Genomic DNA, 27152 nt, shown 5'->3' on the forward strand with positions numbered 1-27152 from the left:
TCATAGGAGCGGTGCTCCAGCCCTTTAATTGTCTTTGTGGCCTTTCTCTGGACTTGTTCTAATACATCCATGTCCTTCATGTGCTGGGGGGCCCGGAGCTGTACACAGTACTCCGGGTGGGGTCTCACAAGAGCAGAGTAGAGGAGCAGAATCAACTCCTTCAACCTGCTGGCCACACTTCTTTAGATGCAGCCCAAAATACAGTTGGCTTTCTGGGCTGCAAGCGCACATTGCCAGCTCATGTTGAGTTTCTCATCAATGAACGCCCACAGGTCCTCCTTATCAGGGCTGCTCTCAATCCATTCTGAGCCCAGCCTCTATTTGTGCTTAGGATTGCCCTGTCCCAGATGCAGGACCTTGCATTTGGCCTTGCTGAACTTCATGAGGTTTGCAAAGGTCCATCTTTCAGACTGTCTAGGTCCCTCTGGATGGCATCCTTTCCCTCCAGCCTGTCGACTGTGCCACACAGCTTGGTGTCACTGGCAAATTTGCTGAGAGTTCACGCAATCGCACTGTCCGTGTTACCAACAAAGATGTTATCAGCACCAGTCCCAATACTGACCCCTCAAGAACAGCACTTGTTACTGACCTCCACTTAGACATTGAGCTGTTGACCGCAACTCTCTGAGCGCGACCATCCAGACAGTTCCTTACTCACCAAAAGATCCATCCATCAAATCTCTGCATTTCTAATTTAGAGACAAGGATATCATGGGGGATAGTGTCAAATGTTTTGCACAAGACCAGATAGATGATGTCAGTTGCTCTTCCCCCATCCACCAATGCTGTAACCTCATCATAGAAGGCATCCAAATTTGTCAGGCATGTAATACTGTCATTCCATACATCTGTCATGCCCTTGAGGAATGGAATTACTAACTTCTTTGTAGATTTGAAATGCAACGCCTGAGTTCCTCAATAATTACCCAAAAGATTAAACTGGAAATATAGCAAAAGAATTTTCATTTGCAGTCTGGAGGTTGGAGCTGCAGATGCTGTTGTTATTGGCTATTCAATGAAAACTATAAAAATAAGCAGAATAAATACTTGATGCAGGTTCTTCGATTTTACTCACACTTTGGCAACTACTACATTTTAGCTAAACAAGTGTGCCTGGCTTTATTGTACTCTGAAGTACTTCTCTATCGGCTTTCTTTTAATTTGATCTCAAGAAACTAGGCAAGATGTGTACAAATTTACTCCAGTGTGCAATATTCCATAGCTGTGAGGTACCCCTGAAGTTTTCCACAAGTACAACTGGTGCTACTATAGTGAGTAATGAGATCTCTGTGATTTCATACTAAACGCTGTGAAACAGAAACTCATGGTCAAAATCACACAATTTTATACTTACATCTTTGCTTTAAATTCTTTCAGGTGAAATTCATTCGTGATTGGTCCTCTCTAAATCCAAAGGTCAAGTTGTTGATTTTTTTTTTCCCCAGTAGTGTCTTTGAGATTGTTCAGGAACAAGGCGTACTCATATACCAAAATTCATAATTCTGACCTATGAATTTTTATTTATTTATTTTTAGGAGAAATCAAATGTGTTACATATTACTGTCTCTATACCACATGTATCTGTGGATATAAGAAGGCACTTTGTTCTTGTGAATTACAGGAAACAGTCTGATTTTTCCTCTTTTTGAAACATATCTTAAGTGATGATCATCAAATTTTAAATTATGCAGTACTTTACAGGTTTATGTGGAATATAATGGGCTGATAGTTACTGTCCGTATAGTTCAAACAAGGCTATTCGATCTTTTTGTGATGACTTCTTTTGCAATTGGTATCTAGACAAAATCAGCTAGTTGGAAAGGCAGCTTAACTTTACTCTTAAAAAAACAGCTAAATCTTTATCTCTGTGAGAGTTCAGTTTCTCGATATAAAATCCATTATAGATGTTTCATCACTGGCTAGCACCATGGTAACACTAACCAACTGTAAGTAAGCAAAAGTTCTCAAACGGAATGATTTTTTTCCCTAAAATGTTCATGGTTGTGGAGTCCTCTTTCTTAGGGCCTTCTCCCATTCTCCTCCCTACTTCCATTCATCAGGTGATGATCTCAATTATCACCGCTGCATTTGGTGCTGCTGTTTGCACAGTCAGCATTTGTGATAAGCTTCCGCTGGATGGTATCAAAAACAAAATTAATGTTGGTAAGGAAGAATTGGGAAATCCCAGTTTCCAGAACTGGGAATGCTATCTATTTCTCCACCCAGTCCAGAAAGTGTAGGCTAATCAGAACTTTCTTATTACTTTACTCAATAAAATGAATTTATTTTTTTTTTTTTTATTCATAGAATGTCTTCTCCTCTCCTGTCACTTTTTCTCCTGTTATGAATCCTGACTTAATAGCACTTCTTGTTTCATGTATGTCTACAAGACCTTATTAGGAGCCAGGCTTTTTAAGGGAAGTTTAGAGGAAGAGATGCTGTAAACCCTAAACAAGTCTAAAATCTCTGACAATGACAGTTTGGAACAGACTCCTTGGGCCTGTATGGACTACCTTTTTAATGTTAATAATGTCTATTTGTAGCAGATGCAGCACCTTCATGATAGGTCTAGATTTGGCTATTTGAAAATCATCTCTGGAAATTTTTTTTCAAAACTGAAAATCAAGCAGATAGTAGCAGTGAACTATGGGCTACAAAAATGCTTGCACTGATTCGATTTTAAAGAGGTATGTGGGGGTCTATAAGAGTTTTCTTTTTGTCTTCGTTTTTAAATTCATATACAGCTAGTACAATAAAATGGAGCTTCACTTCCATTGCTTTTTGAGAACAGAAATACCGTGTAAACAAAACCACTGACTAAAAAGGACAAAATGTGCTTAAATCCTGAAAGTGTTTGGAGTTTGAAAGTTTTACCAGCTACAGGGAAAAATAATTTTAAACAGCAGGTGATGGTTCTGCTATTATTTTAACAATCCTGCATAGAACAAATTGATCTAGCCTTTAAAAATAGCGTAAAGTTGCCAATAAACCACCTTGGATAGTATTGAATTTTTGATGCAGCACAGAATGTGAAAAAAAAATCTGCGTAAAATACAGTATGCTGACAATATATTATCTTTTTATCACTCATGCTAAACAAACTGTTGTATACAGTCTTTTTTTAAACTAAAAATACTAAAACAATCCAGCAGGGGGCATATATTACATACTTTAATTTTAATTTAATTATACAATCCAATAGTCCAGGTTATACAGTTTAGATCAGGCATTCTTTTAATGCACACAGACAGATTTTTCTAAAATTCTGTGATAACATCATCTCTATCATCTCTTTACATACATCAGCAGTTAAAAAATCAGCCTACAGTCTTCCCCTCCCCTGCAATCATTTTGCTGGCAAGTACCAGGTAATCCTCACCATCACCTCTCTAAAGTGAGAGGAGATTTGGAAACTGCAAATGGCTTTTGGGTAGCTGTGAACAAGCTAAACTGTAGCAAGGATGTAAATTCCCCCTAGTGAATTGGCAGTACTTTTGCTGTCTAAAATTTCCTTTACATAATTATTTTCTACTAGGCCTAAATTGGCCAAGCACTTACCTGTGTTGTTAAGACTCACATCACACAGGAAAATCATCCATGACCTGGGACTGTGAACTAATTCAATGTATAAAGCCAGTATTGCTCCTCATGTTGTAGCCACGCTTGAACTTGGCTCTGCTAGTCAATAAGAAGTATTCTGCTAATGAGAAGTATTCTGCTGTGTGAATGGAACTATGCATTTCACATACCAACTTTAGACAGATTTCTCATTGTGCCTAATTTGATCACTTATGCAAAACACAAGTACAGTGTGTTCATCCTTATAGTGCATATGTTGGACTGTGCAACAGGTGCACACATTCCTCAGAACTATGGTCATTCTAAACAAAGTAAAAACTGAAAACAATGGCAGACATTACAAATGTGTAACAGGCCTGCCTGACCCCTGCTCACTTGCATTAAAGTTATATTAGCAGTAACTGGGATCCTGCTATTTTAACCAAGTATCTTTCAGATATGTATTAAGATATGTATTTAAAACATGCTTTCAAAGTTGTTTCCACAGTGTCAAAGGCTAGGCACACTTCAAACAGAACTTGGTGATCCAAGTCTTTAGCAGTTAGTTTATACTTTACCTTTGCATGCTCCCCCCCTCCAAACAGCTAATAAAGTAGTTCACAGTAGAAAAGCTGTAGATGCCCCATCCCTGGAAGTATTCAGGGCCAGGTTGGATGGGGCTTTGGGCAATCTGGTCTAGCAAAAAGTGCCTCGGCCCATGGCAGGGGCATTGGAACCAGATGATCTTTAAGGTTGCTTCCAACCCAAACCATTCTGTGAGTCTAACAGAGACAGGAGCAAAAATTTAGCTTCCTGTAATCTTTACAAGAATATTACAAATCCAACCTACTATTAGCACCAAAATGACAGCATTTGTCTTTTCCCACGTTCTTTGTCATTTTCAAACACACTTCTTGTGTTACTCACTTGCTGATATGATCAACACTTTGAGGCGCTGCTCAGCAACACTTCATTCAGCAACACACGTGAATGCAAGCAGAGGGACAGTAAAAAGCAAGAAATAGTGTTCTATTTGCAAAATATCAGTCTTTCCATTAGCATACTGTACTTGACCCTTCTGGCTGGAGAGGTGGTGATGCTTTTATTCAAAGCGTCGTAGATGATTGTATAGAGATTGGACATAGGTGAAGACACACATAGGATCTGGCTTGTGGCCCATCACCATCATGTCATCCACTTCTATCAGACGATCGCAGTGAGCCATTTTCCTGTAGTAATAATAAAACAGATCCAGCAAATCAAGAGTTAAAGCTAAAGCCTGTAGCTACTTACAATATTCCTTTACTGCTCTAACTTGAGCATCAATGTGGTATATAAGAAATCCTGAGATTTATCAGCAACAGTGAAATGGTCAGGCTCAGGAACTGTTGACAACTGTTATTTTTGTTAACATGGAACATACTTACTCTTTCCCTCTTTTTCCCTATACTGGAATCTGATCCCATCTCTGTGGCATATAGTGCAATCTCCCATTCCTCTGCTTGAGTCTCAGTAAATAGGGTGATATGAGTTTGTAAGTTATGGGGTTTTCTGCTTATTACACTGGAAACTCCAAAAGAATGGGGGAACACGAGAAGAGATGAAATCTACTAATTAAAGGCCAAAGTGGCTTTGGGTTCTTTTTGTTTGCTTTCCCCCACCTCCACTTTTCTCAAGGTGTGAGTGACTTGGACAACAGTCTCAAGTGATCATCATGTTGGAGAGCAGAAGCCTAACCAAGACTGGAACAATGGAAAGGAAAAGATCTGCTGAGGTCTAGGATGAAAAAAATCATGAAAGCAGTAAATATTTGATCTGCCAAGCTCATAAAGGTTAACAGCAATAATTGTGAGAGGAACCCTTCTGGCAATAGAAGAGAACAGTTCAAAGGCTATCACAGCTATGGAGAAGTAATTTCTTAACCAATGTTTCTTATTGTGTGTATGCCTGAGTTCTCCCATATACTTATTACTGTTACACAGAAACTGAGATAGAAAAACACATCAACTTTCCTTTGAGAGTTGTAGATAGTTTTACTGTAGAGATTGACCGCCTGAAAGGGTTGTGAAAGTGCTGTAGAATTGCTTTAAGTTCACTGACATTTAAGGAAATTTATGTGTGCATATAAACTGCAATTCTCAAATTGATTCATTTGCCAGGGGCTGGAATAGGGAAAGCTGACATTTTTTTTCTGTAATGGTAAATGGCAAATGTAGTTCTGTAAGTTTTTGCTTTAATAAATAAATAAATAAAACTCTGAAAGAAACCCACAGCTTCAGTGTGGTGGTACCAGTGTTTGAAGTTGTATCAGCCACTGTAGGAAGCCACTGTATCCCCCCCATCCAATCAGTATTTGGCAATTTGAACCCAGCAGCACACCACATGAAATATTCTTACTACAAGTCAAACAAAACAGCCAATAATAATTATGTTGATACTGCGTCAAAAAGCTAGTATTTCTTTTTACTATTAAATGAAATGACAGAATAGCTGAGAAGTTCCCACTCATGATGACTAACAACCATCATCTTTGATTGCCTGGCACATGGCATCAAAAAGGACAGTGTGATGGAGAGTATTAGCTCTGTCCATTTTACAAAAATGCATACAGATACAGGTGAACCAAGATGAACAGCCTCACCAAGGGCAAATCATGCCTCACCAAACTGGTGGTCTTCTATGATGCAGTGGCTACATCAGTTGACAAGGGAAGACCAACCGATATCACATACCTGGACTTCTGTAAGGCCTTTGACAGCCCCACAAGATTAAATTAGCTAAACTGGAAAGAGACTTATTTGAAGGATGAACTACTTAGTGGATTGGGAATTGGCTGGATGGCCGCAGCCAGAGTTGCGATCAACTGCTCTGTGTCCAGGTTGAGGCTAGTGATGAGTGTGTCCCTCAGAGGTCCATCTTGGGATCAGTGATGTTTAGCTTCTTTATCAATGACAGACAGTGGGATTGAGAGCACCCTCAGCACCCACATGCACCTAAGGAGTGCCATGAAGATGATCAGAGGGTTGGAGCACCTCTCCTATGAAGACTGAGACCCGGGGTTGTTCAGCCTAAAGAAGAGAAGGCTCTGGGATGACCTTATTGTGGCTTTTCAGTATTTAAAGGAGGCTTATAAAAAAGACAGAGAGCAGCTTTTTACATGGGCAGATAGTAATAGAACAAGGGGAATAGTTTTATAATAAAAGAGGGGAGACTTAGATTAGATATTAGGAAGAAATTCTTTACTGTGAGAGTGGTAAGACACTGGAACAGGTTGCCCACAGAAGTTGTGGATGCCCCATCCCTGGAAGTGCTCAAGGCCAGGTTGGACAGAGCTGTGGGCAACCTGATTTAGTGGGTGGCATCCCTGCCTGGGGCGGGGGGGTTGGAACCAGATGATCTTTAAGGTCCCTTCCAACCCAAGCCATTTCATGATTCTCTGAATCCTCCCACAAAATTAAATTCCATAAATTAATCTACTTGCTCGCCCCTCCTTCAAGGGTCACAGTTTTGTCTAGAGAGTTTGGATATATTAACATGCCTCAAATTCAAATCAGGTATCAGACATATGGGATTGGCCAAGCAGCTACAAGTAGACTGTCCAGTTCCTACAGACTGTTCATAGAAGTTGGATTCCTTGTGCCCTATGAACTAAATTTTTTTTGTTTTTGAATGATAAAGACAAATTTATTAAGATTCCTTCATTACTTGAAGAAAAAAAAATGATTAAAACCAAAAAACAATAACCACCAGACACTGAGAGTAATAGTAGCAGAGTAGTAGTTTTTTTCCCCTCTTCTGTCCGAGCATAAATTATGAGACTGATTTCTCAAGCTTAGTTCATGTCAATGCTAAGGCTGGTTTACAGTAGCTCCTACTAAGCTCTTACAATTTAAACACCATACTTATGCTGCTGCTGTTAAGAGCATTAAACTGCATAATTACACTGAAATGCTTAAGATCACCAAACATTTGCCTTCACACAATAAAATGTTAAAAAAAATTAAATTTAAAAAGTTTAAAATTAAAGTTTAAAGTGATGTTTAAAATTAAAAACGTGAAGCTTACACTTCTAGAATGATAGGCTTTATAAAGCTTAAGTTCAAGCTTTTTTTTTTTTTAAAAAAAAAAAAATAAAAGAGTATAGTACTTGACTGCCTCTCCCTGATTCTTCATAAATTGGCTTCTCATACTTGAAAGTAATCTTTTATAAACACTGGAAAGGAGACACTTTATAATTCGTCTCAGACCTTTTGGCACTGAATATATTATGGAACAATAAAGAGACAGGGCATACGGATTTCACTAGTACTGCAGTCCCTGCTCTTCTCCATTAAAACATCTACTTTTTCTTGTTACTTACTTTAAGGTAGGGGGTGAGGAAATACTATCTTAATTTCACATTGGTCTGCAGCAGAAGAAACATCTGTGGGAAGTTGAGTGACTAATCTACCCCTCCTTGCAGCTACAGAACACTGTCAAATCAATGCTGCCTTTAACAGAAAGTCTCCATTTCATGTGGCCAGGAGAGTGTTCCTTAGTGTCCAATCAATAGTCCATCAAATACCATTTTGATACTACTTATGAAAAGTAATATAAAAATAATTCACCAAGTGCTATATAAAAGAGATGCAGAATAAACCTCTACTGCAGGCTGAAGAGTAATTTGCATGAGTTTGTACTATGAGTATACGCTATTCAAATACATTCACTGAGCTGAACTGAGTCTGAGCACCACCTACCACAGATGCAAACCTCTAACTCTGCACCTGTAGAATTTATTAATGCCAGTCCATGCATAAGTTTAGCTGTTGAGATATTAAAACCCTCAACACAGACAATAATAAGCATATATGGTAACTCTGCAGTCAAAGGTTGATATTTAAACACATTTCCTCCCTGTTAGTAACATTTTGCAGACCTAAATAAACATCACTGTAAAGAAACCGAAGCACAGCTGCTGTTCAGCATCTCATTATGTATTTCCTGGCCACAGAAAAGATAATAGAAAAATCGGTTTGAGAAAACTGCTCAATTAGATGCAAGGACACAGAAGTCATACAAAGTACTCACTGGCAACATAAATCACAGAATCAATCATAGAATGGCCTGGGTTGAAAAGGACTCACAGATCATCTAGTTTCAACCCCCTTGCTCTGGGCAGGGTTGCCAACCACTAGAGCAGGCTGCCCAGAGCCATATCCAGCCTGTTATCCAACATAAAACCACTATAGTGACAGTAAACACCATTAGTGGACCCAGTAGAAAAGCTGCAATATTCACTTCCACTTTGCTTATTACCAAGTATATAAACATCATGAGTAAGTATAAACTGAAAGGCTGTTCAAGTCCAGCCTCTTGACTGATGCTTCCTTCAGGTTTTTGTTTCTTGACTTCATTCTGTGTTTACCCTGCTGAAGAAAAAAAAAATCAATTTGCAAAAAAGTTGGAGAATATGCCTGATGCCTTGTTTGCTGTAACAAAGATTCCTGTGTGGTAATGGAATAAACGATATTGTTGAACAAATCTTTAAAATACCAGCTGTCACTCTGAGAAATGCTGAACTCACTAAGATCTACCAAGGATCACAGAATTAAGATTGGAAGGGACCTCAGGAGGTCATCTAGTCCATTTTCTGCTTAGTGCAGGGTCAGCTAAAGGAACGTGGACACACAAGTTATTTTTCATTGACTAGTAACCATGATATGGCTTGATGGCCACTTCAGTTCAACATCCTACACGTTGCAATCCAAGTATAAACATTCATTGGCTATCAAATATAAAGACAAAGCAGATCTGAACTGTCAAACAGTATTTCAGCATAAATTCAACGGAATCAGTGAAATAGTGACAATCTAATGACAGAATCCATCCCAGTTTTGTTGGTTTTGTTTTTTAAACTACATACTTTCCCAATATAAAACCAACAGGATTCATCTAAATGCATTTTTGCCTGCAGGTTGCAACTTCTTTTTCTGGAAGCCATTCAGACACCTAGACATGGATTGTTCAAGGTAAAAGCATGCAAGTCCTGCTTGCCACCATGCTGTCACACAGTACATTGTTAACAATTACTTTTGTCATGTAATCTGTTCTGTTTATTTTGTTAGTATTTCTAATGGGTTTTGCTAAGTGCACTCTGGGTTATGTTTTGCTTAAGTTCTAGTAAATGCGAATTTGTAAGGCTTATGAACTTTCCAGATATTATTCCTCAGGTCATGTAAATGCCCAATCTGTCAGTAAAATTTAGTAACAACAACCTCTGTAAAATATATTTGCCAAGGCTATTTTGCTTTAAAAGCAGCATCCTATTGGAATGTGGTTCTCACCAACGCACACCATCAAATGGAATCTTGGAAGGCAAGCATATGCAGCAGGCAGTAAATGAGGAACCTTGAAGTGTGACAGGTGGAAGTTGTGAATTTCTACATCTACATCAAGCACAACTGAAATCTACTGACTGCACATACACTTCTGTGACCTAATAAAAAAGACAGTACTGTGTCCTGCTGATCTAAGGACAAAACTGCAGTACGGTCTTGAAACATCAGGAAACAATTAAATGCAACAACAACACAAAAAACACTCCATAGATCATATAAAACTAATGGCTTTGTGGTGGATGTTCTCAAAGCACTTTTGAAATTTTCCTGTAGCAATCTTGTTAGCAATATCATCTCGTGTACACAGATGTGGTTCTGTGGTAAAATACCGTGGGTGAAACCTGCAGCTAATAGTGGCTGCTTCTAGCAGCAGTCCCATGTTCTAGCAGTTGCTGCTAGGATCTCAGAGGTGAGAAAGCAGAATTCAAGTACTACCCGAAGACTGTGAAAGACCTGAATGTGAGACTCCAGTGAATTATTCTGTGCCTGGTAAAACCACATCTGATTTTAGATTTTAGACTGCTGCATCTCCTGTTCTATGCATTCTCTGTGCAGAGCTTTATCATCTTTTCTGGCATGACACATGTAAGGTATAGGATCAACAAGAAGAACGATGAAACTCTTCACTGCTGCCTAATTGATAAGATTTGAACTGGAAGCACTTAACAGAGATCTAATGTGATACTCACTCAGCCATGGTGAAAGCCAGCTCAAAGTTCTGCTTGCGATTAGCTGGGTCAAGCTTATTATAATCAAAAGCTTCAGGGAAGAAAGAATGCACAAGCGCACAGAATGCCATCCCATCATTCCAGCTTGAGGAGAAGTTCTGGAGATCAATATGCTGTCATGATGAAAAAATGCACATGTTAATGCAGCACCAGGAAACTTGGAAGAACAGCTGTTTTTGCTCACTGCAGTTTTCTGTCCAGATCTCCCATTAATCAAAGTAACATAGCACAGGCTTTATGTTTTTTCTTCCCCTCTTTGTATTTCCATAATATTATTTGTATTCTGAGAATAAGTGGCATGATCAGCAATAAAGCCTCTTGCCTGAAATGTCCAGACACAAAGCAAACACACCCTCTAGGTCCCTGATCCAAAGCCCACTGAAAATACTGTGAAAAATCTTGTAAGCCTCAGTGAACTCTGGAGCAGGTCTAATGTACCACCTCACTATCTGTGGAAACTGAAGACACTGCTCATTTCTATGAGGAATTTATAACTGCAGAATGGTTCATTTTGTGGCTGTGAGCAATACTGGATAAAGACTTGCTTGCTTTGCTACTCAATAAGACCTAATTCAATGCTTATTACACAGATGAATAGAAATACAGGAAGAATTAGGCCTACCGCAAAACCTGATTCTTAGAACTAATGCTTATTGTCACTTTCAACTGCCAGAGTAAAATGAAACATACTGGTCTCTTGCCTTATGCTGCTTTCCCATTGTACAAAATTCAAGCCCCAACTTTTCTGTTAAGCAACTAACAGTCATGTTTAGTAGCTCTGCTTAGGTGTACTGTAATTAAGAGTTCGGCAATAATAATATACATTTTACAAAACAGATGAAAAACATATATTATAAACAAACAAAATACAACCCAGAACACTAGAAAATTTTCTCCTTGAAATTACTTGGGAATTGTGTCTTACGGCCGGGTAAAAATTACTAAAATCTCAACAAATTAATTCTCTTAGCTACACTGATGTTACCTCACAGAAATTAGCTCACTAACATTCTGTGATTCAACCTCAACTATTTAATACATATGCGCTTCTCTAAAAACTAGGAAATAATATTTTGGTCTTCTGTGTAGCAAAAGGGAGATGGTCTCCATGTACTGGTAAAAGGCTATTTAGAACTTATTCTGTGTAATGAGGATGAGATATCAAAGTCTGCTACTATGAAAATAAAATGTGTTGAATGTACCCTGAAGTCCATATCCATAAGCACAAAAATGTAGGCTTTCAGACAAACACTAATGTATTGTCTCGATAGACATACAGAACCTCATTCATGCAATAGATTTCCTGCAGCTTTGCCCATGCAACATGTTACCCATACAGAACATCATGACCTTGGACAGGACAAAGTTAACTCATTGTATAGCATGTTTTAAGTTTACTTTCTGAGTACTTTTTTAGCAAGTTCTCCAGAAAAAGAGAGCTGAAGTGCTAACATATCTTTACCTTGTATCCTATGGTTTTTGAGCGACACCAGTCTAACAAAATTTGTTTAATGCTGCTAGCGCTGGCAACCCCAAAACTCTGTGATCTCTTCAGTTTAGCTCTGGATTCTCCTTTTCCCCTGGAAAATTAACAGAAACTAGATTAAATTACATCCTAGAAAAACTTAAACCTACTTGTCATCAACATCTATGTAACCTTGCCCACATCAGTCCCTGTTCAGGTGATATTTGAGAAATACATGGCTAAAACTTCAACTTGCTGGTCCTGCAAGAAAAACTCATTTTCATTTCACTAAAGCTAGGATTCCATGCTCTCTTCTATCTAAATCATGACCTTACCACGATGCATAAAGAACAGTTCATGTTTTTGGCCCTTAATGAATGACAAGAGAAAGTCACTATATTCCCAGTCTCTTATAATAATGGAGGAGGCAGCTTTCACAACACTCTCTCCTGATAAAAGGCATCTGCTACTTCAGCTGAATAACTCCAAAGACATAGGAATCTATAGATGTGAATTTCCATAGCTCAGCCTGTGATGGCAGCAAATCTGTACATGACCTTACAGTCCTCGAGCTCAAAAATCTTACACTGAGAGTTCTCCCACCCAGCTGTCCTTTGCTGACAGTAATTAACGAATTAGTTTCCCATACACAAACCCCTTCTGGTGACACAAGGGGGTGACATACTTTGCACTGTCTTGTTCAAATTTCTCAAAAAGCGCTTTCCGGGACTGTGTTCCCATAGTCCGTGGGAGCGTTTGAGATCGCACCAGTTCTCGCCTCCTTTGAACTTGGTGATGCGTAGTAGAACACGAGGAGTTAGGCTTGGATGTCACATCACAGTAACTGTCAGCTGCCCTGCAGAAAAATTACATGCAAAGTATGTGGTTAAAGAAATAAAGTTTATCTCTGCAGTGACAGGAGTCAGCACAGAGGCCCAGCTTTTGCCTACTCTAAACCTTCCAGAACAGCAATTTCAAGGGGACATGAATGAGTCAAAAACTATTTAAGTAAAGGTTATAGCTTTATTGATAGACAATAGCACTTGAGTACAGAAGTTTCTAAGGAAACACTTATGAGACATAGCTGGCCAAGTCGCAAAGGCTGTATAGCACTAAATAGAACAACAATTAAACACTTTTAAGGAAACCACCTAGGAGCACTAAATCCCTTTAACTTCAGCTCCTGGGTTCCTGGAGGATTCAATTCACGTTTCAAAAATAGAACTTGAATAGTAATTCAGGAAGTACTTTTGAAATTTTTAATTATAGTACACAGAATCCTTAGCTCATGTCACTGTTGCTCTACTGATTGCAAGCTGCTAATTTGATCAAGACACAGGATCATACTCTACTTTGTCTTTGAGCTGTAAATCATTTCATCAACATTAAGGAAGTAAACAACACATGGCATTTGAAAGTGTTTCCCTCTACTGAGATGGAGCAATTGAGGTAAAGAGCAATAAAATCAGTGTCACACGTTAATTTCTGGTACAGCTGGAGGTCAGATCTCCTGACAGCAAGTTCTGCAGGGTGCTCAGTATATCACAACTCAAATATTGAAGTGATAACATTGGAACCAACTCAGAAGAAATATAATGCCAAATTTGGGATGATTTTCAAGGCAGTTGCAAGCCTAACTTAAGAGACTTAAATTGGCAGCCCTCCCACTTTTCTTGAATGGATATTTTGCATGCTGAGGATGCCTGGATTTGCCAGTACTAAGTGTGATACCATGTAATACTACGCTAAGCAACTGTGACTTGATCTGACTTGATCAAAAATGTGTAGTAGCCAGTTTTCTGAAGGACAAATGAAAGTCTTCATTATCCTGCAAGGCATTTATCTTCAAACCAAACTCTAGCCTAGAAAAACTATGGTTGTCTGATGGCACTCACGTGTTGGTTTCCAAAAATAAACCCAAGGCAGAAATTCCTGATAATTTTTAGAAGTGCTTCCAAAAGGCCTGACAACTTGCTCCCCATAACAAAAATCTACCACTGGCACTAAGAGTTTCACTGACAGCATAAAAATGCAAAATCCACAATTAAGTCTGCTTTAAACTGCTCTAGAAAGCTTGTTTGTTTTTTACCCCTTCCCATCTGTGTTCCATGTAGCCCCTCAGGAACACTCACAACCTTTAACAGGTTGAGATTACAGCACCTGGGACTCACCTGTTCACTAAGTCAGCAGAATACCTACCCGTTAATTGAGATTATACTGAACATAATGTCCTAACAAAATATCAAGAAGAATGCCTGCCTTTCACCAGCTTTGGTTCCACTGCTCATCCCACAGCTTGCAGTTGAGACAGGCTTAGCGATAGATGTGGTATTCTCTGTATAAAAATAAGAAAAAAAAAGATGCAACAGGGTTGAAACTCTTCTCTCCTTTCCTCATATGTTTTCAAACCTTATCCTGATGAACAGCCAAGTACTACTGATTTTCACTCACCACAGTAAGAAGCTGCAGGCCTCTGCCTAGATTCCAGTTTAAAGCTAGCAAGCTAGGAAAGGATTTTCCCCAGGAATTCCAACCCTCTGCAAAAACTGTTGCACCGCAGCAGAATTGTATAAACAGGTCGGAAAAGGCTGTGAGAAAATACCTTCAAAAAAACTCTGTTGGGAAGGCTGGACTCTTCCACTCCCTTGTGCAGACCTCTGAGGACATGCTGCCAGTGATATTTCACTGAAGGGAGGAAAGTGTGCTACAGCTCAGCTTGCAACAGTCATTCTGGCATATAAAAGGAGTCCCAGGAAGTTTACCACACACAGAACACAATTTAAATGACCTAATTTCCACCAGGAATTGTTTTAATTTATGAGGTAGAATAGACTCCAAAGATTGCAAAGGTGGCTTAAAACTAAGTTTGCATCTTCCTCTTCTCACCCTCGGTGTTGCTTCTTCTGTGCTTTCCACCCTAAATCCAAGTACTAGATTCTGGCTAGGCTCTGTAACCGTGAAATAATGGAGTGGTTTGTCCAGTTTCAACACACTAAAGCCAAAACTTGTTGCATAAGGCAGGAACTCATTTGTGGAAGGCTCTTTCTATAGACAAAGAAGAGCCAACACCTTAGAAGCAATCCAACCTAAACACTGTCCAAATCACCCTCTTCAGAGTGCTGAACTCTCCCCACTGCCTATAGAAGGGACCCAGACCAACTAGATTTTTCATTCAAAACATGCCCTGGTAAATGCCAGCATACAGATGTGAATCTAGAACTACAAAAAAACTGCTAGATACCTGTACAAATCCCACAGATGTTAAGCTAAGGAGGAATATCATCACTATTGTGGACAAGCTACATCTCTGCTCAGCTGATACTTGAGATAACTGAAATGCCAGTACATTGTATAGACAGTAACAGCTTGGCATTATTGTCAGAAGTAATTTTGGAGAGAGCTCAAGTCTTCTATTGCCATTGGAATCAAAAACACTTAAGGCATATGTCTCCTCTGAGACATTTATATGTGAAAGTGACTACTTACTGTTCTGCTCAGATTAATTTGCTTCAACACCTGTAAGGTGCACCCACCACTTTCCAGCTGCAATTAAGCTTGCATTCAGTCACAGCTGCAGTTCATTCACTTGGTCAGCTGAAATGTTCACCATTCAAGCTATCTGTTCTGACTCACTGTTTTTGGTACCAACTGTTTCCACTTCAGAGGTTGCCTAACAGCACACATGCACACCGCTGTGCAAATATGGATATGTACCCCTTGCTTTGAACCTGGGAAATTAAATCTGCATAGAGTTTTGTTAGCAACTTTTAGCATTACTATGTACCTACTAAATGGAGCTAGATGCTTAGATCTGAATTCCCCATGGAATCTCTCTCAATATGCATTGCATGACACACTGGTAGGAACGCTCACCTCCAGTGGCAGATGAAGCCAATGTTCTCAATGTACTTGAATTCCATGCCTTCACTGAAACAGGAAAAAAAAATACAAAGGAAGGCTATGTTATATTCTTAGCTTGAATAAGACAAAATTTGAAAGACGAACCTGCAAATAAACCCTATCTCTTACTGGCAATTCCATCTGATCTCTCTCTAGTCTCTCTCTGTAATTTTTGACCAATATAAATAGTCTGATCAATAAGCATCACTGTGACTAAACACACCTGAAATACAGCTCAAAGACAAATGACTTGAATATGAATCAAATAATACAGGATTTCTTTCTTTTTTTTTTTTTTTTTTTAATTTAATTTAGATATAAGAATAAGATTCTGCAATCTCTCTGACTTTCTTATGTGTTTCAGTTTGCTGTTGCTCATTCCTCCCTCTACATGACTTCTGAGCCTGTTAGCCAATATCTGCCTAACTTCTCAAGATACTTCTTCAGTAACTGTGCTAGAATATAGGCTGCATTGTGAACCCAATTATATTAGGCTACAAAAATTCTCTGAAGATGTGACATTATAACCTAAACCTCCAACTAGGACCCACAGTATTTCAAATCGGAGTGTCTCACTATGGAACAAGAAGCCATAGAAGTGAGGTTTGATAACTACCTGTAGGTCACAAGAGAACCACTGTGTTCCCTGAAGTAATAAAATGAGTCACATTTTCAGAAAACAAACTTTTTTTTCCTCTCTTACCTGACTGGCTGGAAGTTTTCAATACCGTCTCATTTTTGCTCTTGCTCTGTCCAAGAATGCCAGTAGATGCATTAGCTGCTCCTGTTGAACATATGGTTTCTCCTGATATTCTGGTTACTGCAGTAACAGGAAGGTGAGGCATCTGTAATGTGACTGCAGGGGCATGGGCTTCAGGGGAAGAATCTGACATGCGAAAAGCGGTCAGTTCATGGGCGACTTTTGGCTGACCTGGTGAATAAAAGAAAAGCAGAGAGGAAGTCAATTTATTTACAGATCTGTAACAAAGTTACAAACCCATTTCCATGCAACAACTTAATTTTACAAGTCATTGGTATTATTCTACCCCGTTCTCCCTCTGAGACATTATACCATTTACAGCACTACATGACACTCAGCAAGAACAGCTTCTTCAAATCATTAATTCACTAGCACTTACGTTTAGTAACCTCCTCTTGCTCTGTGCAACTCCTGCACCGTCTTCTGCTGTGGATTAGGAGTCAGCATTCTTGTTCTTTTCTTGGTTTTATGAAGTGCCAGTTAATTACTTCCTAATATTTTATTCCTAGTAATTATTTCCTAATTTTCCTAAGTAGGAAATAAACAGTGCCACAGGACAAAAATCCATGCTGAAACCATAACAGATTCTAATTGTTCCAAAAACCAAAAGCTGCTCCATGACTGCCATGATCAGGTATTTTACAAGTAGTGCTATTTAATTTCTTGGTCTTTTCCTACCTGATGAAGACTGGTGTCCATTTTCAATGATAGAAGAACTAAAAACTCTTCTAAACTCAGGTTTGTGGTGGTCATCCAGGTCCACACTCTGTCAGAGGAAACAGACAACTGAATTCCAAACAATATCAAAAGTCAGAGGAAAACCCAGAAACCCCAGCCAAAAACAGGTCTTTCCCATACTACTGACCAAAATACAGGATGGGAGAAATTCCTTAGCTCTGAAGGCCAGAAGTTGAAAACTGACCACTGGCAATGCAGGTCATGCATCAATACTCACATACTTGTCCCAACAGGCTCCATGCGCCTAGGAGGGCACTTTATCCACTTTTCTTAGATAAAGCTATGTAAACTATTCACCTACCATCACTGTAATGGTGATAAACAGAAGACCCTGTCCAATTGTGGAAAAACAAGGGGAATGCAGAATTTGTAAGTCCAGGTCAAACCTTCCTGTTCTCTCCCTTTCATTGTATCAGAAAGTCTGAGATGCTGATGTTAAAAACAAGGCCATCCACCCTATTAAGAGGGCATGGAAATAATGCTTTAGTGGACAAAAATTTCCATCTATGTGTGATAAAAGATAGGTAGATGTAGCTGGTATTCATTTAATCATATAATCAGAAACAAAGCCTTGATTGCATTTAGCAGGACTTCCACTAAATTCACAAGGACATGCATTAAGTCCAAAATAATCATAAATTACATTTGTCTAGGGCTAATAATCTCAACTTCATTAAATGGCAAAAGACTTCAAAAAGATGAGGATTTTGCAGGACAACAAGAGGACATATAAAAAACTTACTGGGTAATTCCTTCCAAATTGGTTGCAGTCTTTTTAACAGCAAAACCAGCCCTACATGGCAGCTAAAGCATTTTTTATACTGCCAATACCACTGCTTGTGTTGAGATATTTCTATCATATTTTTCATAGAACTACCCTACATCATGCATTACCTTAACTGCATGAATATGCAGATTCAGCTAGCAGAACTACCTACACGTGTGAAGTAATACGTGTTTAATCTGTATAGGTACATACATATACATAAATTTAGCCTGGTTGTATTGGAGGTACCAGTTGCTGAGGGTGTTCAGGATATCTGTAAGAAAGGCTCACGGTATGCATGGGTGTGTGAAAATAGACTGCAAGAGTAGTGTACACCTAGTCCTGGAAAGACAAGCGAACCTTGCACAAGTTCACCAGATGAAGAGTCCATTTCTCTCTAATTGGACTTCATTGAGAAACTATTTAGCTATAGAGCTTACATTGTTTCAGACTACTAAAGAAAATAAGAGTAGTCATCCTTCTGTACAACTCATAGTACAAGGTTAGGCTTCATACAAAAAGTGTCACGTTTCTAACTTTATTTTACTCAATCGTACTATGTCCAGTTCTAGTATTTTTGCCTGTGTAATGTTTTATGCCCTTTTAAGCAAGTTACTGAGATAATTCATGAGATAATCAGTGTTTCACCGCTGAAATACACTGTGGATTCAAGTTCATTGCTTCTCTCAATGTCAGGTTAAAAAGACCTTTATGTATTTCAGACTACATCAAATGATTTAACATTTAATATTCTGTTTCCTGCAATAAAATAGACAGTTGACATATTCTGAGAACATATGTGAAAAGCATTACAGAAAGTATTATCCCAGACATTTATATCTGACTTATAATTTGCAACTTCTGTTAATGATACTTTCTTCAGGAAAAAGCAAAACTTTTCCCACCTAATGTCCAGGGAAATCAGCCAAATTCTTTATGGTTTTGTGCATCCGTGTTTGTTGTTGTTGTTGTTGTGTTTGTTTTAAAATAATCAATAAGAAGTTATATGATTTCGGAGTTCAGGAACTAAATAAAGAAGAAATCACCTTGCAGACATCTAATAACCTCAACTAAAAAAAAAATGTAGCTGCCCAGAATCAGTGTATACATGCAGCAGAGTCAAATTCCCCCTCCCTCCAAATTTTTTTCCCACAAAATTGGTGAAAAAGTTAGAATGTTAGGCTTGCTCTTAGAACTAATCTCTTTGTAGCTCAGTAGCCTCTGTATTATGTAGGATGATAATATTTTCTCTAGTTTTAGGGCTGTGGAAATTTCTCCTTCACTGCAATGCTGTTAAGACCTTGGAGATCCATAGCTGGAAGTCACTGTAAAACGGGAAAACACAGTAACCCACTAAAGAACACCCTGCACATTCAGAAAAAGTAGGCATCAGATCCTGAGATTAGAAAAAAAATACATATATTATCTCCTCTCTGAGCCAGTGAGGTACACACCTGTCACGTCTTCAAGCCTTTGCCTGAAACAAGGTCAAATCGTAGAAGAATGACAGACAAATGAGATTCATCTCTCTCAAACAAGATTTCTCAGTCTTCCAGAATTTTGCACAAATGCACCAATTATCAAGAGTCATGATAAAAATCATTGGATCTAAAAGTGCTCTTTATCTGATTGTGTGAGAGATACCTCCCTCTTGTTACACATCAGTGTGAATTGAGATGGCTTCATGGTATGTAATGTCAGGTGATTTCTGGACCACTTAATCTGCTTGTTTGTATTGCCCGTGTCATTATGTTTCATGGAGTAACTCCTGTGCTGACTAACTGTTGAGTACCATCGGGTCACTAGAGAGATACACCTATAGGTAATACTTGTTTAGATCTTCCCAAGTGTTCCTGATCCAGCTATGCATTTCTCTGTTGCTTTCTCCATAGCTGGCCAGTTCTCTACAGATGTCCTTCCAACAGTCTGTCAACACTAAATAGAAACTCTTCTAACAGCATCAAAACAGACCACCCTTGTAATATTTTTAGTCCTGCTTGTTCACAAAGGAAATCATGTTCAATCACAATCACTGTGGAAGTGATAATGCTCCTGCCAGTATGTGAGATTCACTTAGCAAAAAATGTGAGAATTATTCCTTTCTAATAATCACAGGCAGGTAGGATAGGGACCCTAGCGTTTGCAAAGGACAACAAACAGCAACAAATTCCTCAACAAGGGATAAATCCTCCATACTGAAGCTATGGCTCCAGAATTTCAGTTTAAAATTCATTTTCCAAACATATTCTATGTGATACCTTTGCAAAAACAGCTATCAGAGTCTAGCCCGGTTAGAGAGCCAAATTAAAGTATAGCATCAAAATACCAGGAAGACTGGCTGTGGTTAACCACAGTGGCTAACAACTGACACACAAATGCACACTTTTTTTTTCCCAAGCAGGACTTGGGAATCCGTATCACAAGAAAGAAGGTCTACACTGTAGGCTAGCTATGGAAGCTGAGGGCACCTCTGCACAAACTTGACCAGCTGTATGTTGGCTTCAGCACAGGTAAACTGTATAATCACAGTCATGCAATGCCAAGCCTGTGTTTCATTTCCTGAGCGCTACTGCTAAAATGTGGAGACCTTTTCTTTCTCCTATTCCTGGCCTCCTTTTTCCATTACCTCCCTTGTACCAGATCTTATAAACCACAGAGCAAATCATGTCAGCTCAGAAATCACATGAAAAAATAACCCTCTTTGTTATCAAAACCCACTCGTTGTCTATCAGATCCTGTTTCCACTCAGTTATGTTATTAGATTGTGGTGGAAAACAAGCAGTCATACATAGGATGACGTGAATGTCCTAACATTGCAGCACACTGCAGTTACTGCATTAAACAAAACATAAATCTGAATCCTAAGCGCTGATACCTGCCTCTCACCAAGGCGTATTCACTAGCTTAGAGCCACACAAAGGCATCTACAAGGCTCCTGACAGACATCAACTGCCTCCATCTGGAACAAAGCACAAGACATTTGACCCTGTGTCTACATCAGAGAAGCTAGGTCCCTTACCCTGTGCTACTACCTCCTCAGTTTTGTTAATTAATTCCTCTGGGGTTGATCTTATGTCAGTGGAGGAAGAATCTTCTTGTAGAAAATAATGTGCTTGTAACAATATAAAGCCAGCTTGCCTCAATCTCAGATCTTTGACAATCTGGGACACTCTCCTGCATAACCTTTCTTCTGCTGTATTACTAGCCTCAGGCACAGCCACCTGAACAGCATCATATAATGATGATTTTTTGAAAAGCATTTCATTGCAGCTCTGACTCAGCTTTGTTTATAGGTGAAATACAATCCAGTGGCACCTAGGTTACAGAGCACCTAGAAGCTCACCCCAGTCAGTGTATCTTTGCGTGAGACAATGCACATATTGACAGCAGGCAGACAGTGATGAGCTTCTGCCCAAGAGCGGCTGCAGCATGAAAATAAAGGGGGACAGAGGAACAGGAAGGTGTTGTGGTGTACCCTTATTACACAGAATACCACCAAAAGGCACTGTGATTGGTCATAAAAACCACAAATCCTTACCACAGTGATGTGTTAATCTGCTTCCCACATTGATTAAAAGACAAAGGCAGACAACACCTAAGCTTGTCTTTCTCCTTTCTGTAACTTTTAAAAACTACCCCTACCTTTGGCATAACACAGAGCTGCGTTTTTATTTTTAATTTCATTTATTTACTCTGCAGCTTATTCAGCACCTTGCATTCTGTGGAAGAAAAAGGAGAAGAAAAAAGGTGAAAAATTAAGTCAAGGACAATCTAGACACAATGTATTTTTGAGGAGAAAACATCCAGATCTCCTAGTTTTGACTCTCAACAACTTTTTGAATTAAATGATACCTTCCTCGGCTATGAGGAAAGTTGCCAAAAATGTGTCCTGTCAGGAATCCCTGAACCTCAGCAGAAGGAACTGATGAAAACTGTTTATGTGACAGACATGATCATAATTAAAGGATGAGTCCAAGATACCTGCTTTAACCCAAACTTCCCCAGACTTTAGAGCTGACAAAAATGAACCCCATGCTGCCTGTTTATGGCTTCTTCAGAGGTCACACCAAAAAAAAGACATAAGGCTAGGGGAGGAGACTCTTGTGTCACAGATAACTGTGCAGCTAGAACAGAGCTCATATATACTTTAAGTATACATATCTACTCATAATACTATGCCTACACAAATTATGGAAACTAAGACTTTGCAATCAAGGTTCCTTGAAGATTAAAAAAAAAAAAGGATCAAAATAGCATAGTTCAATTGGATGTGACCTACAAAGACCATTGAGTTCAAACACAGGTCTTGCATTGAATAGCTAAAATGCTATTCTCAAATCTTTCGTCAAAAGAAAACAACATAAAAAACACAGTATTATATGATTCTTTTGGAAGAAGTGACCACAAATAGAAAAAAAGCAGGGCCCTCTCCCCAGCCCCCATCTTCTGCCTGGACAGCATCACTGGAAGCTTGCCTTTTTTTTTTTTTTAAACATATCATAATTTTAAACCAGTCCCAGGGATTCTGGCATGTAAGTTTCATATACTGGCTGCTGTCAGTGCTGGATTTGGACACTCCCTTTCCATTTGGCAGCCATAATCTAAAGATTTTGGAACATTCCACAGAGCTAATTTCCAAACAGACCCTATCTTTTTGCTTTACAGAGATAAAAGGTATCGCCTTTATTCAGTTTATAAAATTCAGAGTTTTCAAAAAGATTTACCTAGTTGAAGGGTAAATCAAGAAATAATTAGACACTTCAGGATCCAGCTGTAGCAACTCAACAAGCAGATTTACTACAGTCTTAAAAATAGAAAAAGTTATTCTTCTTTCATTATTAAAACTTCAAATTCACCACTATCCCAAGATAGAAAAAGAAAAGTGAGCAATTTTTCATGTGAAATATTTTGAAAGAATGCAGCAAATAAGACTGTGAATGTGACAACCTTTGATCCAAATTACCACCTGATTCCAAAACTAATGAATTCCAATTACTTTCCAAATCATCCTGCTCTGCAGAAGTCAGTGATACAGAAACTACCCCAGAGAGAAAAAACAGAAAGGAAAAAAAATGAAACAAAAGAAGAAAAAAAAAAAGGAAAAAAAAAAAAAAAGACAAAAAAGAAAGAGAAAATCTCCAAAGCAGTCCTTTTTGCTGTTCATATGAAAACCAAATGTGCAAACAACAAAGAACAACAACCACCCCCCTCCTCAAAGCTGCCTTTCCCAATAGCTGGAGAGTTCTGGGTTTAACAGACAACAAATCCTTTGCAACATTAACAGCATTGTGTCTTATGCAGGAAATTGGGTAAACAAAAAGTCATCCTGAAAGAACAGGTCACTTGCTATACTGAAATACTCTGGACCAAAGGCAGCTGGCTCCATCTAAGTGAGCACTTACACTAGTGTATACCAGATTTCAAGGACAGCATAGCCGAGGCGGCCCAAAAATTATACTTAAAAGGAGATTTGTGTCTTTACTTTTGTCTGAACTATGCTTGGAACTCCTTAGCCTCACTATTTTATTTTTTTTTCCTCAACAAAATTACCTTGAAAAGTAATCTGGCGACATTAGAAAATAATAGTTCAGACACTAAAGATGCTCAGAACCTGCAGTATTCAATCTGCAATCTGAGAAAGAAACTCCTAATTCTTGTCCAGAGTATTTTGCCAGAAACATTGAAGGAAACACAACCCAGCTCTTTACTGGGATAAACGCTGTGTCAACCACACAGTGAAAAGAAATGTAACCAATAAATCTTTTAAGGAGCAAAAGAACACATTTATTTGCTATTATTTCCAGAACTCTATTATTTGTTTCTCCTTGTAGAAGCATTTACTATGGCTAGAAGTCTTATTAATTTTTATCACAGCCACTCGTTTACCTGAAAACATACACAGTGTCGTGTATGGTACTCTGCTTCTAGTGCTTCGGTTGCATTAGCAGAAATTGCAAGCAACTGAGAGAACATTTTCTTCATGACAAATAACCTAGGTGACCTGCACAGTGACTAAGGCTTGTGCTTTATCCATTTGAGCACAGCTACATCACAACCTTAACAACAAAAAATTTGTTTTCACTGCATACATTTGGTGTGTGTGGCTCCAGCTGCATCTCCCGTGGTTCTCAGTCCTGAGATTTCTTCTCGATCAGTTGTGCTAACTCTGGAAGTTGTCCAGTGGGGAAAATTGCTGGGAAGATACTGGAGAACTACCAGTACTAAAGTGATCTTCCCTGAACCCTCAAAGCTAAGAGGGAAAATTTCAACCAGAACAAAAATACATTCTGTGCTTTAACCCAGACTTATACCTAGAGCTGGATATTGCCATAACCTTGACACAAGGCTTACCACAGAGTGTGGAGTATACGCTACAAATAGAGTGTTGATGAAGCAAGTGAGATGTGTGAGGGACCACATCTTCTTGTCCCTTCCCTGGTACTGAGCTTACTTCTGCTCTTTGCAATACAAATAAGTGTGGATGGCTCCATGGAGCAAAAAGGAATGGATCTGAAAGATGTGCATGCTGTTCATCTTTGCCATTTTCAGGAAAATGCAGCAGCTGCTACAATGGCATTGGAACAGCGCATCATGCAGCAGCTTTGTCTTCTCATTTGGCCAGCTGTGGGAAGCCCTATGCCCTCAGCCTTGAGACAGTGAGGAGGAAAAGTTCTGGAATGTTATAGAGAATCCTTTTCTAGTCCCACCAAATTAACTTTGAATGAAGTTTATTTCCAAGCTTTTATTTTCCATCCCCAAAGCTTGGATAACCCATGTATCATCTTTTCATAATACAAATCTCAAAGACCTCAGGCAAGACATGGCTTAATCAACATCATACAAAATAGGCTATCAGCTCTAAAAGCCAACTCTAATACCACATAGTTTTATGTGACATTCCCCACGTACTGTCTGGAAGTAACCTTCTGGTGTCCAGAATTGTACAGGAACTCTCACAGCTCCTTCCACAGAACCAGGCATATATGAAAAGTACTACAGAAAACTCACTGTCATATGAACTTCCTACTACCTAGGATTTTCATGCATCAAGTTATAATGCTCCACCATGGCGCAGAAACAGTTTTACCAGTGGGGAGAATGTTTGTGCTTGTTTAGGTCATGGATACCATGACAGCTTGCATGGGGCCTAGCTCACTGGAATGAGCCAAAGCAATGTTCATTGCACTTGCACAGCAAAACTGTCACACCTCAGGATGTAAAGTCACTATCTTAGGGAAGCGTGTTACTGCCTGCTATAGGCTGCTGAGCTGTTCTCCTTTAAGTGCTTGCCAATTGGCAAACAGGATTGCTGGCACACTGATCCCCCTGCAACTACTCCAGAAAGCACACACAGATATTTCCATGTATCTGTGTATATTGATAGCTGAGACCGCCTCCAACTTCTCTTTTTACATCTAACTGTAGTGAACCAAGAGGCTGCTGCCACCCTAACCAAGATCTCTGGACTTGAAGTGCCATAATCAGAAACATCTCCAGATGGAGTCACAGACAAGGCCATTCCCAAAAACTCATCTACGCTACACTGCACAAGAAGTGCCCCATGTCACTAAACACTCCCCCATGCCAGTGCAGAGCTCAATGACACCCGTGAAGCATCCACTCGTGCCCAAGTGCTCACGCACCCTCTTGGCACTCCCTCCACCGCCTCCCCAGCCACGGTAAGCACTTACTTGGCTCCGGCCAGCCACCGCTAGCTTCGCATGGCTGGAGAACCTGCCACTGGCCAAAGGCGGCCCCGGAGAGCCAGGTCCCGCAGGCGGGGGGCTCTCCTCTGCCCCATCTGGCCAGTCCTGCAGCAGCCCCGCCGACTGGCCGAGGGCCTCCACCTGTCGAGCCAGGCGCTCCAGCTGCACCCGCAGGCGCCGGTTCTCCTGCTGCAGCTCTGAGACAGTGTGTGCCAGGGGGCTAGCAAGGCGCAGCACCTCCTCCACCTGCCGTCCCACCCCTTGCTTGAACACCTGGATGTCCGCATGGATCTCCCGAACAGCGCCCCGCAGCGTGTCCTCGTAGCGCCCCAGGGCCTCAAACACCGTCTGCGCTTCGCGGCTGGTCGGATCCTCGGTCTCGCCCGGCATCGCGTTCATGGCCCGCAGGCTCCGTGGAGCGGCCAGAAAGGCCTGGGTGGTGGTGGTGGTGATGGTGGTGGTGGCTCCGGATCCGCTGGTCGCGGACACCCGGCCAACACCTCTCCCGCCGCCGCCCGCTCCTCCCCTCGGGGAGCGCGCAGGAGCTTCCCGACGCCTTAAGCCCGACCCCGGCTCCGGCCTGTCCCTGTGCCCGTGCTGCGGAGGCGAAGCCGGACGGAGCCCGCGCCGCGCCCGACGAGGGGCGCCTCGGAAGCGCCACGCAGCAGCAGGGCACGGAGGCAGCGAGACCGGGAGCGGAGATGCTGCCCGTGACCGCCCCGCTCCGCGTTTGCACTGTGGGAGGACGGCATGCAACTTCAGCAGGGAACAGCGAAACGGGGCGGGAGGACGGGCGGGGCAATGCTGGGATCGGTTTCATCTTTCCCCAGTTGCCTGGGTGCTGATGCCGAAGTAAACAGACCTAAATGGTCGCCAGCACAAGTGAGGAAAGGTTGGATGGGCTTTATTCCTTTGCAGAATACACATAATATAGCAGCCTTCTTCCTCTGCCTTTGAAGTACCTGACAACACAAGGAAGACAATGAAAGAGCAATATGATGCAAATGTATCTAGGAATCATATATATATAGTTTTTTTAATAAAATAAAATTTTATAATCCTCCCCTACAATTTGGTCAGAATAGCACACCCTTCTCAAATGAAAGAACTCCTGCTTAAAACAAAGTTCATTTAGAGTAAGAGAGGTCATG

The 27152-nt window shown here is 40.1% G+C and overlaps 1 protein-coding gene across 1 annotated transcript; it reads right to left on the reverse strand.

Annotated features, from left to right (window-relative positions):
- Window positions 1–1560: 1560 nt before the first annotated feature.
- SMTNL2 (smoothelin like 2) lies at window positions 1561–26745 on the reverse strand. The gene is made up of 9 exons (XM_084299399.1): window positions 25987–26745; window positions 17470–17557; window positions 16735–16962; window positions 16005–16058; window positions 14391–14466; window positions 12817–12987; window positions 12129–12246; window positions 10628–10779; window positions 1561–4787 (listed from the first exon to the last, which is right to left on the reverse strand). Exons 1-9 carry the CDS (start codon window positions 26398–26400, stop codon window positions 4661–4663), a joined length of 1428 nt encoding a protein of 475 aa, XP_084155525.1. The 5' UTR covers window positions 26401–26745; the 3' UTR covers window positions 1561–4660.
- Window positions 26746–27152: the final 407 nt, after the last annotated feature.

This window comes from Netta rufina (genome assembly GCF_964035555.1).
Source record: "Netta rufina genome assembly, chromosome: 21".
In the NCBI taxonomy this organism is placed as follows: domain Eukaryota; kingdom Metazoa; phylum Chordata; class Aves; order Anseriformes; family Anatidae; genus Netta; species Netta rufina.